The 15,976-nt window shown below is 38.2% G+C and overlaps 1 protein-coding gene and 1 pseudogene across 1 annotated transcript; both read left to right on the forward strand.

Moving 5' to 3' along the window:
* The first annotated feature begins 6,155 nt into the window (after window positions 1-6,155).
* On the forward strand, window positions 6,156-7,167 carry OR5AS1 (olfactory receptor family 5 subfamily AS member 1). The gene has a single exon (XM_009008117.5). It carries the CDS (start codon window positions 6,156-6,158, stop codon window positions 7,092-7,094), a length of 939 nt encoding a protein of 312 aa, XP_009006365.2. The 3' UTR covers window positions 7,095-7,167.
* A 4,017-nt stretch (window positions 7,168-11,184) lies between these two features.
* LOC144577922 (uncharacterized) lies at window positions 11,185-15,547 on the forward strand (annotated as a pseudogene).
* The last annotated feature ends 429 nt before the right edge of the window (window positions 15,548-15,976 follow it).

Here is a 15,976-nt window from a genome sequence, read left to right on the forward strand (position 1 = left end):
TAGACATTTTCATGAACCTACAACATAGCAAATTCTATTAAGTATGCTATAATAAGCTACCTAGTTCAATCTGGATTTCATTGTTATATCATTATACTAATTAAATAGAACAAATAATTTAGGGGTAGAGAAGTTCAATGACTTCTAGAAAATCATATTTAGACCTGAGGTTATACTCATTTGCCTAACTCCAATTCCTGTGTGCTTAAGCACAGCACAATGAGGGTAAAGGAAAGAGAATAGATTGAGTGTAACCAACACTAATATTTCTGCTATCTACATATATTCTTCAAAGAGAATGGCAAATAAAATTTATTAATAGACTTCTTTTAGAAATAGGTTTGTCAGATGAGATTTCCTTAAGATCCAATGGGGTCAAACTTGTTTTAGGAGATTTTTCTGGTTTCAGTTCAGAGCAGTGTGAGATAAATCTTTCATGAAAATGAAAGCTGTCCTGGGATGCTCGGTCTCTCAATGGACAATTGACTATAAAACTCGTTTAAATAGTTTTGTAGGTGTCATGGGACTCAAGGAAGAAAAACAGACTTTGATCTCATGACTTGTTTTGGATGTAATATATAAACTCATTAAAATCATTAATTGAAATGTCACTTGCTTAGAGGAGCCAGGGAAGTTGATTTAGCCATCCCACTGGAAATGTAAGAGTGTGGATTAGAAAACTGCTATGGTTGGCTGGGCACAGTGGCTCATGCATATAATTCCAACACTTTGGGAGGCCAAGGTGGGTGGATTACCTGAGGTCAGGATTTTGAGACCATTCTGACCAACATGGTGAAATCTTGTCTGTACTAAAAATACAAAAATTAGCTGGCATGGTGGTGGGTGCCTGTAATCCCTACTACTTGAGAGAGTGAGGCAGGAGAATCACTTGAATCTGGGAGGCAGAGGTTGCAGTAGGCTGAGATTGTACCATTGCACTCTAGCCTGTGCAACAGAGTGAGACTCCACCTCAAATAAATAAATAAATAAATAAATAAATAAATAAATAAGAAAACAAACAAAAAAGAAAGTTGCTAGGGTTTTCTTCTGGCACTAATATTTTATAATTAAATAATCTATTATAAAATTTCTAAAGCAGTGGGAAGTAGTTTATCATCAGAGGGAGCACAGTATTTTGATTGAGAAGAAAGAACTGAAATCTCTCTATGTGAACTTGTGCTAGTTAATTATATGTCTATGTTTCAGTTTCATCATCTGTAAAAAAACAGAAATAATAATATGTACTTCAAAAGATAATAATGTGTCTTAAAGAAAATAATACGTGCCAAATGCTTAGCAAATATCTTGGCTACTCTCCATAAAATTTTAGCAATTATTTTATCATTATCATCATCAGAAGCAGGAGCAGCAGCATCAGTAATCAATGAAGATGACGAGGTATTGTATGAGAATAGTCCAGAGTTATAGTTCATAGAAAACCCAAATAAAAACTATGCAGGCAAAGGAAAAGTTTACATTTGCTTTTGTTGTTGTTAACTTTGTGTAGTTGCTGCTGTTGTGGTAGTGTTTAGACTTTATTTCTGATTGGTGATTTTTTTCTGTTTTTATTTTTGGTGGTAGTTGTTAATTTTTGTTTGTCTATTCACTTGCATGCTGTTTCCAATGAAAAAATAAAATGTGTCTGACAAAAATACCTGATTTAAATAATTTAAATAAAATGATTCTAAACAAATATAAGCACTTTCTTAGCAGTTACAGACTTTTTTTAAATGATGGAATCTTACTGTGTTGCCCAGACTGGAGTGCAGTGGTGTGATCTTGACTCACTGCAACCTCCACCTCCCAGATTCAAATGACTCTACTGCCTCAGCCTTCTGAGGCACCCACCACCAAGTTAAGCTGATTTTTGTATTTTTATTAGAGACAAGACTTCACCATGTTGGCCAGGTTGGTCTCAAATTCCAGACCTCAAGTGATCTGACCACCTTGGGCTCCCAAAGTGCTGGGCTTACAGGTGTGAGCCACCATATCCAGCCTCATTAGCCTATAAAATCAATAGTGGAGGTAAGATTTAATAGAGTAGGTATAATTTTATAAATGAGGAAATGATGGCACATTGATGAAATAATTTGTAGTAGTATAGTAAGAATTAGTCAATTCTCCAGACTCTTAATTTTACTTTCTTCTTATTCTTCCATACTATGGCCTTTTTTACACAAGAAATACCAAATTGAAGCCAGATAAGCATGGAAACATGATGAGCTGAAAGTTTCAGTCTGGATTGTTACTCTTATAATCAAAGGTTCATACCGATAGTGATATCTCAGTAGATATAATCTTCGGAAGCTTATGATGAAGAATATCCTAAATTGGTATGCTTTAGTATTTTGTGGTTATTTAATGTTAAACTTTTAGTTAGAAGTTCGAAAAAAATGACTTCACAGAACTATTTTTATTCTGGTTGACTCTCTAGGAATCTTTACCCTATCTCTAATAAATAAGCATTTCATATTGTGTTGACTTCTGAGAAAAGGCAAATTCATCCTTCCTGCATAGCATACTTTGTAAAGAGAGAATCTTCTAAGAATTTTGTATAATATGTTGGGTCTAAGTCTGTCTTTCTGTACTGTTTACTCTGTTATACTGTTCCCTACTGAGACAAAAAGGAACAGTCTAAACACGGTTTAGAATTTGACCATATTTCAAAATAGTATGATATGGTGGCTGAAACGCTACCAACATCTATTTCTGATACCTTTTCCAACTTCAACCATCTTATTAAATTCTAACTTCTACCAAACCAAATACACTAAGAAATGTTTATCCATGAACATTGTAGGATATATGGGAAGTTCATGGAGTGAAGTGAGAGACTAAGTCACACACAGACACTACCGGCTTTTTATAAATGGGAGACTTTGTGCAAATGTCTTCTAAATGCAAGAAGCATAGTTAGTATTTCACTACACAGAATAACATTCCTTGATTTTGTTTTGAGGTGAAAAACTTAGAGACCATAGAAAGACAACAAATGTGACCCAAATTACTCATTTGCATTACAAATATACTTGACATGTAGATCTAAATATCTATATATCTAATTAAATATTGTCATATTTATCAGATGATTAATGATTAGGTTCTACCTTTATATATTTATGGTAAAGACCATTCTCTATTCAAGATTATGCCAGTATCTACTTGGTTTTTTCTCTCATTTAATGGCTTCCTCGATTGATTCTTCAGTCAATATCATTATTTTGGGAATAATAGAGAAAATTTAAATCCAAAAGTGAGGATTTGAATGTTGCATAAAGTTTGGAAATGACATTTGTACATTTTCCTAGTATTTTAAGAGTTGAGATTTCTTCACTATAGCTTTAGGTACACATATTGCATCCTTACTCTGTCAAGTTATTTGCTCTTTAAAAACAAATCAGTTCACAAAGAAGACTGACTTCTCTTTTCTTTTTTTTCTCCCAATCAAATTTATTCATATGACTGATGAATAATTAGTATTTAAAGAGTCTTTTTTTAAATTGCATTTTAGGTTTTGGGGTACATGTGCAGAACATGCAAGATAGTTGCATATGTACACATGTGGCAGTGTGATTTGCTGCCTTCCTCCCCTGCACCCGCATCTGGCATTTCTCCCCATGCTATCCCTCTCCAGCTCCCCCCCAACTGTCACTCCCCTATTTCCCCCGTAGACCCCAGTGTGCAGTGCTCCCCTCCCTGTGTCCACGTGTTCTCATTGTTCATCACCCGCCTATGAGTGAGAATATGCGGTATTTCATTTTCTGTTCTTGTGTCAGTTTGCTGAGAATTATGTTCTCCAGATTCATCCATGTCCCTACAAGGGACACGAACTCATCGTTTTTGATTGCTTCATAATATTCCATGGTGTATATGTGCCACATTTTCCCAGTCCAGTCTATCATCGATGGGCAATAGGTTGGTTCCAGGTCTTTGCTATTGTAAACAGTGCTGCAATGAACATTTGTGTACATGTGTCCTTATAGTAGAACAATTTATAGTCCTTTGGATATATACCCAGTAATGGGTTTGCTGGGTCAAATGGAATTTCTATTTCTAAGGCCTTGAGGAATCACCACACTGTCTTCCACAATGGTTGAACTAATTTACACTCCCACCAGCAGTGTAAAAGTGTTCCTATTTTTCCACATTCTCTCCAGCATCTGTTGTCTCCAGATTTTTTAATGATCGCCATTCTAACTGGCGTGAGATGGTATCTCAATGTGGTTTTGATTTGCATTTCTCTAATGACCAGTGATGCTGAGCATCTTTTCATATGTTTGTTGGCCTCATGTATGTCTTCTTTTGTAAAGTGTCTGTTCTTATCCTTTGCCCACTTTTGAATGGGCTTGTTTGTTTTTTCTTGTAAATCTGTTTGAGTTCTTTGTAAATTCTGGATATCAGCCCTTTGTCAGATGGTAAACTGCAAAATTTTTTTCCCATTCTGTTGGTTGCCAATTCACTCTAGTGACTGTTTCTTTTGCCATGCAGAAGCTGTGGAGTTTGATTAGATCCCATTTGTCTATTTTGACTTTTGTTGCCAATGCTTTTGGTGTTTTGGTCATGAAGTCCTTGCCTACTCCTATGTCCTGAATGGTTTTGCCTAGATTTTCTTCTAGGGTTTTTATGAACATTTAGAATATTTCAGGCCATTTGGCTGGAGAGAGGAGGTTCTGATGTTATCAGGCATGGAAGGGACAACAGATCTCACAATTTCCTTTGTTACTCCCTTGACTGTTTCTTTTGCCGTGCAGAAGCTGTGGAGTTTGATTAGATCCCATTTGTCTATTTTGACTTTTGTTGCCAATGCTTTTGGTGTTTTGGTCATGAAGTCCTTGCCTACTCCTATGTCCTGAATGGTTTTGCCTAGATTTTCTTCTAGGGTTTTTATGGACATTTAGAATATTTCAGGCCATTTGGCTGGAGAGAGGAGGTTCTGATGTTATCAGGCATGGAAGGGACAACAGATCTCACAATTTCCTTTGTTACTCCCTACGTTATTCACTGCAGACCCTTCTCACTTCCAAATGATCTATCTTCCTGCAGAATACTGCATTAGCATGGTATTTTATTTACAGTAATATCAACTTTTTTCTTCTTGATTATTTTTTATTTTTTTATACAATGTTTACCCTTACAGATCCAGTTTAGAAGTCCAATCCACATGCAGCCTTTCAAAACACACTAATGCTTCTGGAAGCTCACACCAAACAGTGCTTACTTCAGGGATAATATAGCAAACTAAACATTAAAAAAGAAACCAACAATGATAGGGCCTGAGTAAAAGATTTAGTTTTGCCAAGCAATACATTTGCATATGGCACACACACACACACACACACACACACACACACAACTTATTTTTACAAGAGAAAACAAATAATACATCTATGATGGCAAAGACATGATGAATATTGAGAATGATCTGGATATTTCATGGTGTTCAGACAACAAAATACAATAGAATCAAAATGCAGTCAATATTAATTTTTAATAAATTTTATTTAATCAATGCTTATACAGTGAGTTGTATAACTATCACAGAAAGTCAAATAACTATACCAAGTTCACGCAAATAGTAAATAGCAAAGCCAAGTTGTAAATCCAGCCATCTCTTGCATTACTGCCATGCTCTTAACTACTAACTACTGTGTTAAGTAACCTCTCAAGATCACAGATGTTCTTCTGTGGAATTACATAGTTTAAATGTGGATTTTTTTTTCATATTTTTTCTCAACTCTCCTTTATGTAGAGGAATGTAATGTTAGCATTTCCAAAAGAGAGCTTTGCCTCTAAAAATTTTGTTATCTCTCATTATTCTACTAGGTCTCATTACATAAGCTACATTCATCCCCTTCAGCTTGAAAAGAACTAATATCATCACATAAAGTGCATTGTGTTTAAAGAGGTACTACATCATAAAACACCACTATCTAAATAACACCTTCTGCTATCAATGATGATTTCTAATGATTATACTTCCTATAATCAAATGACAAAAACAAAATCAAAAGTTGCAAAAAATGCCATATCTGTGATTTCTTGACCTTCTGTTTGCTTCCTTAGAAGAGAGAATAAAGATACTTTTGGTTCATCCTTAAGTTAACTCATGTCTTCTGATGCTATCTATGTCCAGTGAGAAAAACAAGAAAACTAAGATGTTGGAGAGTAATTACACCATGCCTAGTGAGTTCTTATTTGTTGGATTCACAGATTATCTCCCTCTTAGAGTCACACTGTTCTTGGTATTTCTTATGGTATATACATTAACTATGGTGGGAAATATGCTCTTAATAACTCTAGTTAATATTAATTCAAGCCTTCAAACCCCCATGTATTATTTTCTTAGCAACTTGTCTTTCTTGGACGTCAGCTATTCTACAGCAATCACTCCTAAAATGCTGGCAAACTTCTTAGCCTCCAGGAAAAGCATCTCTCCTTGTGGTTGTGCACTACAAATGTTTTTCTTTGCTTCTTTTGCTGATGCTGAGTGCCTTATCCTGGCAGCAATGGCTTATGACCGCTATGCAGCCATCTGTAACCCACTGCTCTATTCTACACTGATGTCTAGGAGAGTGTGTGTCTGCTTCATTGTGCTGGCATATTTCATTGGAAGTACTACATCACTGGTCCATGTGTGCCTCACATTCAGGCTGCCATTTTGTGGCTCCAATATTGTCAACCATTTTTTCTGTGACATCCCACCTCTTCTGGCTTTATCATGTGCAGACACTCACATCAACCAGCTTCTGCTCTTTGCTTTGTGTGGCTTCATCCAGACCAGCACTTTTGTGATCATATTTATTTCTTACTTCTGCATCCTCATCACTGTTTTGAGCATCAAGTCCTCAGGTGGCAGAAGCAAAGCATTCTACACTTGTGCTTCCCACCTCATCGCAGTCACCTTGTTCTATGGAACACTCCTGTTTATGTACTTACGTCCCACCACCAGCTATTCCCTAGACGCTGATAAGGTGGTGGCAGTGTTTTATACTGTTGTATTTCCCATGTTTAATCCAATAATATACAGTTTCAGAAACAAGGATGTGAAAAACGCTCTCAAAAAGCTATTAGAAAGAAATTGGATTTTCAAATGAATGGTATTTAAATCATTTCAGAATAGTCAATACCTAACTTACCCTTCCAATCTCATAAACAGCAATTATGCCATGAACATCTTATGGGTCAACTATTTTAAAGGTATCACATTTTCAGAAATAAAGGTAAATTCTTGTACTCAATGCCTTAAAATGTTTCATCTTCTCTTCCAGAAATGTTCTCTCCACAATTCTACTTTATAAAACATTACCAAATTAAATATAATTATTATTTCTTTATTAGTGTTTCTAAAATACTTTGTACATTGATTCTATTCTTTATTATGTTGTATTGAAGGTAAATGTTGACTTTTCAGTCAATCAATCAGCATTAGAAACTACTTGGCAGCAGGGCATGTGTATATTGGCTTGTTTCCAACACCTCTTTGGCACCTGGTGTAATGCATGTCCTCCTTATCTGTGTGTTTAGGCCATTTATGCCTAGGGTTCCATTATTGGAATACTAAGCATGTGGGAGTTATTTATATGCTACTGCTCAAGGTCATCTCCATGGTCTGGTTGAAAAAATTCAAAAAATTGCAATCTCAGACATAAATTTAAGTGATGGATAGATGGATAGACAGATGAATGAGTGCTAAAATACAGCCTTATTTTATTTAGGCAGCGAGTCTAGATTTTCACTTAGAAAGCATTTATCAACAAAGAAATTTTATAATACGAATAATGTGTTAGGGACAGTGATGGTGGTTTCACTGGCTCTCAAGTAATCAGATCGAAGGCATGTAACAATAGTCTCATGAAGTCAGAATGAAGATATATCATATTGTCTTTGGGCTAAGCTGATTACTGTAAGAAATTCCTTACTCTCTCATTCATAGTGGGTAATTGTGAAAAACAAACAAGTTTGTGAATTCTATCAAGATTATAAACTGTATAAATTCCTAATTATTTATATGCATGTTGCTAAGATAGTCTTTGAGGCTCTATCTTTAAGAAGAAGTGACAATTACACTTACCTTTTATTCTGTAAATTTACAATGCAAGGCAAATAAAGTATTAACAATTCTTACTCTGTAATTGATTAAAGTATTAACAATTCTTACTCTGTAGTTGATTTTGGTAGTTAAATTATTAAAATTTTTTGTGGTTTCTTCTGATCTTTCACTCTGTAGTCTCTATTTACTTTTTGTCTTATTTTCATAAAGTTACAGTGATAAACTGTTTACATGTGAAATAAAAAAGTGTACATTTTATAATAATTATAAAAATACAAATGGCTGGATATGTTATATTGAATTTGACTTTGGACATGGAGCCAATAAGATAGCACCTAATTAAAGGAATTGTTTTGAGAATTAAATAAAGTCATTCATGTAAAATTACTGGTATAAGTATGATTTGAAAATTAAATAATCCAATATTTATAGACATACCTTGGAGATATTGTGGGTTTTCTTCCAGACAACCACAACAAAGCAGCTAACACAATAAAGTGTCACACAAATTTTAAGGCTTCTCAGAGCATACAGTAAGAATATTGTTATGTCTAAAAAGTGTACACATGTTAATTTAAAAATCATTTGTTGCTAAAGAAAGGTAACGATCATCTGAACTTTGAGCAATTTATAATATGCTTTTGCTAATTGATGTGCTTGCCTTTGTGTTGATGGCTCCTGACTGATCAGAGTGATGTGTGGCTGTAGCATTTTCTAAAAATAAGAAAATGGTAAAGTTTGTCATATTGATGGACTCTTCTTTTCATGAAGATTTACCTGTAGCATATAAAGCTGTTTGATAGCTTTTTTACTCACAGTAGAACTTCTCTCAAAATTAATGTCAGTCCTTTCAAATTTGCCACTGCTTTATCAACTACATTTATATAATCTTCTAAAACCTTTCTCATGTCAATGATCTTCACAATATCTTCGTTAGGAGTAGATTCCATCTCAAGAAACCACTTTCTTTGCTCATCTGTAAGAAACAAGTCCTCATCCATTCATCCTTTATAAATGAGATTGCAGATGTCTAGACACATCTTCAGGCTCCACTTCTAATTTCAATTATTTTTGTATCGCCACCATCTCTGCAGGTATTTACTGGACTCTTGAACCCCAAGAGGGTTGGGATCAACTTCTATGAAACTCTTATTCATGTTGATATTTTTATCTGCTCCCATGAATCAATAATGGTTTTACTGGCATCAGGAATGATGAATCCTTTCCAGAAGGTTTTCAAATTGCTTTACCTGGATTCATCAGAGGAATCATTATTTATAGCAGCTTTAGTCTTTCAAAATATGTTTCTTACATAATGAAAGTTAAATTACTTTTTGACTGATTGGCTGCAGAATGGATGCTGTGTTAGCAAGAATGAAAACAACATCAATCTCATTGTGCATCTCCTTCAGAACTGTTGGGTGACCAGGTACATTTTTAGTGATCAGTAATATTTTCAAAGAAATGGTTTCTTCTCAGCAGTAGGTCTCACCAGTGGTCTTAAAATATTCAATAAACCATGCTGTTAATATATGTGCTGTCATCCACATTTTGTTGTTCCGTGTATAGAGTACAGACAAAGTAGATTTAGCATAATTCTTAAGGGTCTTTGGACTTTTGGATTTGTAAACAAGCATTAATTTTAACTTAGTATTACCACCTGCATTAGCCCCTAACCAGAGAGTCAGGTTGTCCTTTGAAACTTTGAAGCTTGGTGTGATGGTTAATACTGAGTGTCAACTTGACTGGATTGAAGGATGCAAAGTATTGATCCTGGGTGTGCCTGTGAGAGTGGTGCCAAAGGAAACTAATATTTGAGCCAGTGGGCTGGGAAAGGTAGACCCACCCTTAATCTGGGTGGGCATCATTTACTCAGTGGCCAATGCAGCCAGGATATAAAGTAGGCAGGAAATGTGAAAGGCTAGACTTTATATCTAGACAGCCTTTCAGCCCACATCTTTTTCCCATGTTGGATGCTTCCTTTCTTTGAACATAGGACTCCAAGTTCTTCAGCTTTGGGACTCAGTCTAGCTTCACTGTTCCTCACCTTGCAGATGGCCTGCTGTTTGACCTCACGAATGTGTGAGTTAATAGTCTTTAATAAACTCCTCTTTATATATGTGTGCATGTGTGTGTGTGTGTGTGTGTGTGTCTGTGTGTGTGTATAGTGTGTATATATATAGTGTGTATAAAAAGTTTCACTCTGGCGAACATATATATATATATATATATATATATATATATATATATAAATGTTTGCCATATATATATATATGTTCTCTCTACAACCACTCCTAATACAGGGTTCTCTAGAGGGACAGAACTAATAGTGTGTGTGTGTGTGTGTGTGTGTGTGTGTGTGTGTGTATATATATATATGTATATATTAAGTATGGAGTGCTTTTGTTGTTTTTTTTGGTTTTGGGTTTCTGTAGTTGGCTGCTTAATATGACTAGAACCAAAAATGCTAAGGACCCTATAGTATGGAGAACACTGATAGCCCTTGGTGTGAACTGTTTAGAGAGTTATGAAATATAAAGGCATTTGACACTCTTGATTCACTGTTTGTGATGTGAGAGGCAAGGAGTTTAGTGATTCTATACATAATACCTTTGACTATATGTGGAGAACCAAAGAACACAATGAAGTTTGTTGGTTGCTCCTAAGTTCACTGGACAAAGTGATGAAAGAAAATGATAAGCTCAGGGATTCCAACTCCTAGCTTTAGAAGCAGATACTGAGCTTCAAATCTGCCAAGATTGCCCTGAGTGAGAATCTTATCTCCTGTAGAAAAAGAGCTGAGATTGTGGAAAAACAGGCACAAACTTTTATCATGTGAGTGGCTGACCTGCAGCCAAAGGTGCATTCACAGCCTGGCCAGGTGTCTACTTTTAAAGTGAGGGCATTGATTGAAAAAGAATGGAACCCTACAACTTGGAATGGTGACATGTGAAAGGACTTTGATGAAGTGGGGGACATTGAGTTTGTAAACTCTGGTGAAGCTTTTTTGCCAGAAGAAACAGCTTTCCCATCCCCAGTACTGGCAACATCCTCCCCCTGACCTAAGCTGCCATCTATCTACCTTTCCACCTTTGTCTGAGGGGATAAACCCTGAGCTGCCTGAGGCAGCAGTGATGGCCTCCTCTGAGGCAGTTGCCAGGCAAGATAATGTTGATTCTTCCAAGGAGCCACCCCAGACATTGCTGTTTGCTTCTAGACCTATAACTAGATTAAAGTCCCGCTGCATCCCCAGAGGTGAAGTTCAGAGTGTGTCCCCATGAGGAGGTATTCTACACTCAAGAAGAACTGCTTGAATTTTCTTATTTATATAAGCAGAAATCTGGAGAACAGGCATGGGAATGGATATTTAGGATGTGGGATAATGGTGGAAACAATGTACAGTAGGATCAGGCAGAACTTATTGATTTGGGCTACTGAGTAGGGATTCTGCAATTTAATATTGCAGCTCAAGGAGTTAAAAAAAAAGGTCCCAATAGTTTGCTTGCTTGGTTAGCTGAACTATGGATTAAAAGATGGCCCATTGTGAGTGAGCTGGAAATGCATGATCTCCCTTGATTTAATGTAGAGAAAGGGATACAATGGCTTAGGGAGATTGGGATGGTGGAGTGGATTAGTCACTTTAGACCTACTCTTCCCAGCTGGGAGGGTCCAGAAGATATACCCTTGACCAATGCCTTGTGAAATACATTTCTGAGGGCAACACCTGCATCTTTGAAAAGCCCTGTAATTGCTCTTCTCTGCATGTCCGATCTAACGGTGGGAACTGCAGTCACTCAACTACAAAATTTAAATTCATTGGGAATAATTGGATCCAGACGTGGCAGGAACCAAGTGGCAGCACTCAACCATCAAAGGCAAGGGAGGTGTAACTACATGAATGAACAGCAGAGGCAAAACGGCAATCAGATAGTCTGACTTGCGTAGAGGTCTGGCATTGGCTAATTAATCATGGTGTTCCTGGAAGTAAAACTGATAGGAAGCCTACTGCATTCCCACTTAATTTTTATAAGCAGAAATCTTCCAGGTCAAATGGATAAAAAACTAGTTTGAGTTATAAAAACACACAGTCATGGCCCCTTAATCAATTTCCAGACTTGAAGCAATTTACAGAACCGGAACCCTTTGAATGAAGGGAAGGTTGGGTACTCTCGAGGAAGGGCCCCACTACACTACTGACAATTTATGCTGTTAATCTGTCTCCCATCCTTCCCAAGTGGACCTCCAGCCTTTTACTAGGGTAACTGTGCACTGGGGAAAGGGAAATGATCAGACATTTTGGGGAGTACTGGACACTGGCTCTGAGCTGACGTTAATTCCAGAGGACACAAAACATCATTGTCATCCTTCAGTTAAAGTAGGAGCTTATGAAGGTCAGGTAATTAATAGAGTTTTAGCTCATGTCTGACTCATGGTGGGTCCAGTGGGTCCCTGGACTCATCCTGTGGTCAATTCTCCAGTGCCAGAAAGCATAATTGCCGTAGACATACCTAGCAGCTGACAGAACCCCACATTGGCTCCATGACTTGCGAGGTATGGGCTACTATAGTGGGAAAAGCCAAATGGAAGCCATTAGTGCTACCTCTACCTAAAAAAAAAAATAGTAAGTCAAAAACAATATTGCATTCCTGGAGGGAATGAGATTAGTGCCATTATCAGTGACTTGAAAGCCATAGGGGTAGTGATTCCTACACCATCCCTGTACAACTCTCCTATTCGACCTGTGCAGAAGACAGATGGATCTTGGAGAATGGCAGTGGATTATCGTAAGCATAACCAAGTGATGACTCCAATTGCAGCTGTTGTACCAGATGTGGTTTCATTGCTTGAGCAAATTAACACCTTTCCTGGTGCCCGGTATGCAACCATTGACTTGGAAAATGCTTTTTTTCTCCATTTCTGTCCATAAGACCCACCAGAAAGAATTTGCCTTCAGCTGGCATTGCCAGCAACATACTCTTCTGTCCTACCTCAAGGATATATCAGCTCTCCGGCTTTGTGTCGTAATCTTCTTTGGAGAGACCTTGATCGCTTTTCGCTTCCATGACATATCACACTGGTCCATTACATTGATGACATTATGCTGATTGGATCCAGTGAGCAGGAAGTAGCAAACATACTGAACTTATTGATGAGACATTTGCATGTCAGAGGATGGGAAATAAATCCAACTAAAATTCAAGGATTTTCTACCTCAGTAAAATTTACAGGGGTCCAGTGGTGTGGGGACTATCAAAATATTCCTTTTAAGGTGAAGGAAGGATAAGTTGCTGCATTTGGCCCCACCTACAGTCAAGAAAGAAGCACAATGCCGAGTGGGCCAATTCGGATTTGGAGGCAGCACATTCCTCATTTGGATTGTTATTGGCCCTTTTATCAAGTGATCTCAAAGGCTGCCGGTTTTGAGTGGGGTCCAGAACATGAAAAGGGTCTCCCACAGGTCCAGGCTACTGTGCAAGCTGCTCTGCCATTTGGTCCATATGACCCATCAAATCCAGTATGCTTGAGCTATCAGTGCAGACAGGGATGCTGTTTGGAGCCTTTTGAGGACCCCCTTAGGTGAATCACAGTGGAGGCTTCTAGAATGTTGGAGTCTTCTGCAGATAACTACTCTCCTTTTGAGAGGCAGCTCTTGGCCTGCTACGAGGCTTTGGTGGAAACTGAACATTTGACTATGGATCATCAAGTCACCATGCAAACTGAACTACCTATAATGAACTGGGTGCTTTCTGACCCATGTAGCCATAAAATGGGTCATGCGCAGCAGCATTCCATCATCAAATGGAAGTGATATACATGATCTGGCTCTAGAGGGTCTTGAAGGCACTAGTAAGTTATGTGAGGAAGTGGCTCAAATGTCCATGGTCTCCTTCATTTTTGCCACCCTGCCTTCTCTCCCCTAGACTGCACTGATGGTCTCAGCAGGAGTTCTGTATGATCAGTTGACAGACGAAGAGCAGACTAGGACCTGGTTCACAGATGGTTCTGCACAATATGCAGGCACCACCATAAAGTGGACAGCTACAGCACTACAGCCTCATTCTAGGACATCCCTAAAGTACAGAGGTGAAAGGAAATCTTCCCAGTGGGCAGAACTTCGAGCAGAGCATCTGGTTGTGCACTTTGCATGGAAGAAGAAATGTCCAGATGTGCAATTACATACTGATTCATGAGCTGTAGTCAATGGTTTGGCTAAATGGTCAGGGACTAGAAGGAATTAGGACTGGAAAATTGGTGACAAAGACATTTGGGAAGAGATATATGGATGAACCTCACTGAGTTGTCAAAAACCTCTCTGAGTGGTCAAAAAGTGAAGATATTTGTATCTGATGTGAGTGCTCACCAACGGGTGACCTCAGCAGAGGAGGATTTTAATACTCAAGTGGATAGGATAACCCATTTTATGGGGAACACTCAGCCTCTTTCCCAGGCCACTCCTGTCATTGCCCAATGGGCCCATGAACAAAGTGACCATGGTAGCAGGGATGGAGGTTATGTATGGGCTCAGCAACATGGATTTCCATTCACCAAGGCTAATCTGGCTATGGCCACTGCTGAGTTTACAATTTGCCAGCAGCAGAGACCAGCACTGAGCCCTCAGTATGGCACCATTCCTCAGGTTGATCAGCCAGCTACCTTGTGACAGGTTTATTATATTGGACCTCTTTCATCATGGAAAGGGCAGCGGTTTGTCCTCACTGGAATAGACACTTACTCTGGATATAGGTTTGCCTATCCTTGTATGCAATGTTTCTCTCAAGACTACCATCCATGGACTCATGGAATGTCTTATTTGCCATCATGGTACTCCACACAGCATTGCCTCTGACCAAGGCACTCACTTTATGACTAAATAAGTGAAGCAGTGGGCTCTTGCTCATGGAATTTACTTGTCTTGCCGTGTTCTCCATCATCCTGAAGCAGCTGGATGGATAGAATGGTGAAATGACCTTTTGAAGTCACATTTACAATGCCAACTAGGTGACACTACTTTGCAGGGTTGTGGCAAAGGTCTCCAGAAGGCCCTGTATGCTCTGAATCAGCATCCAATATATGGTACTGTTTCTCCCACAGCCAGGATTCATGGGTACAGGAATAAAGTGGTGGAAGTGGAAGTGGCACCACTCATCATTACCTCTAGTGATCCATGATCCACTAGCGAAATGTTTGCTTTTTCTTTCTTTAACATTACATTCTGCTGGCCTAGAGGTCTTAGTTTCAGAGAGACAAACACTGCCACCAGGAGACACGATGATTCCATGAAACTGGAAGTTCTGATTGCCACCTGGACACTTTGGGCTCCTTCTACCATTAAGTGAGTAGGCGAAGAAGGGAGTTACAATGATGGCTGGGGTGACTGAACCAGACTACCAAGATGAAATCAGTTTACTACTTCACAATGGAGATAAGGAAGAGTATGCATGGAATGCAGGAGATTTATTAGGACCTCTGTTAGTATTCCCATGCTCTGTGATTGAGGTCAATGGAAACTACAACAACTGAATCCAGGCAGGACTACAAGTGGCCCAGACCCTCAGCACTGAAGGTTTGGGTCACTCCACCAGCAATTAAACCACGACCTGCTGAGGTGCTTGCAGAAGGCAGAGGGAATACAGAATGAGTAGTGAAGAAGGTAGTCATCAGTACCAGCTATGACCATGTGACCAGTTGCAAATATGAGGACTAGGAATTATATATATGGGAATTGTCATGAGCATTTCCTTTTTCTTTTGTTAAAAGCATGTTTGTGCATGTATACACTTGTCCTGAGAAAGTACTTTCATTTTATTTCCTTTTTCCTTCATCATGTGAAATAAAATTTATTGACTTCATACTAGCATTTAAATGTTGTTAACTTTATGTAATAGCATTTGGGTTTGGAATTGGTGAGCTGACACCTCTCCCCTG

This window comes from Callithrix jacchus, chromosome 10 (assembly GCF_049354715.1).
Source record: "Callithrix jacchus isolate 240 chromosome 10, calJac240_pri, whole genome shotgun sequence".
In the NCBI taxonomy this organism is placed as follows: Eukaryota; Metazoa; Chordata; class Mammalia; order Primates; family Cebidae; genus Callithrix; species Callithrix jacchus.

Bases quoted from the DNA above. Each gene is read 5' to 3' on its own strand.
- OR5AS1 (XM_009008117.5), top strand. From the start codon at position 6,156: ATGTTGGAGAGTAATTACACCATGCCTAGTGAGTTCTTATTTGTTGGA.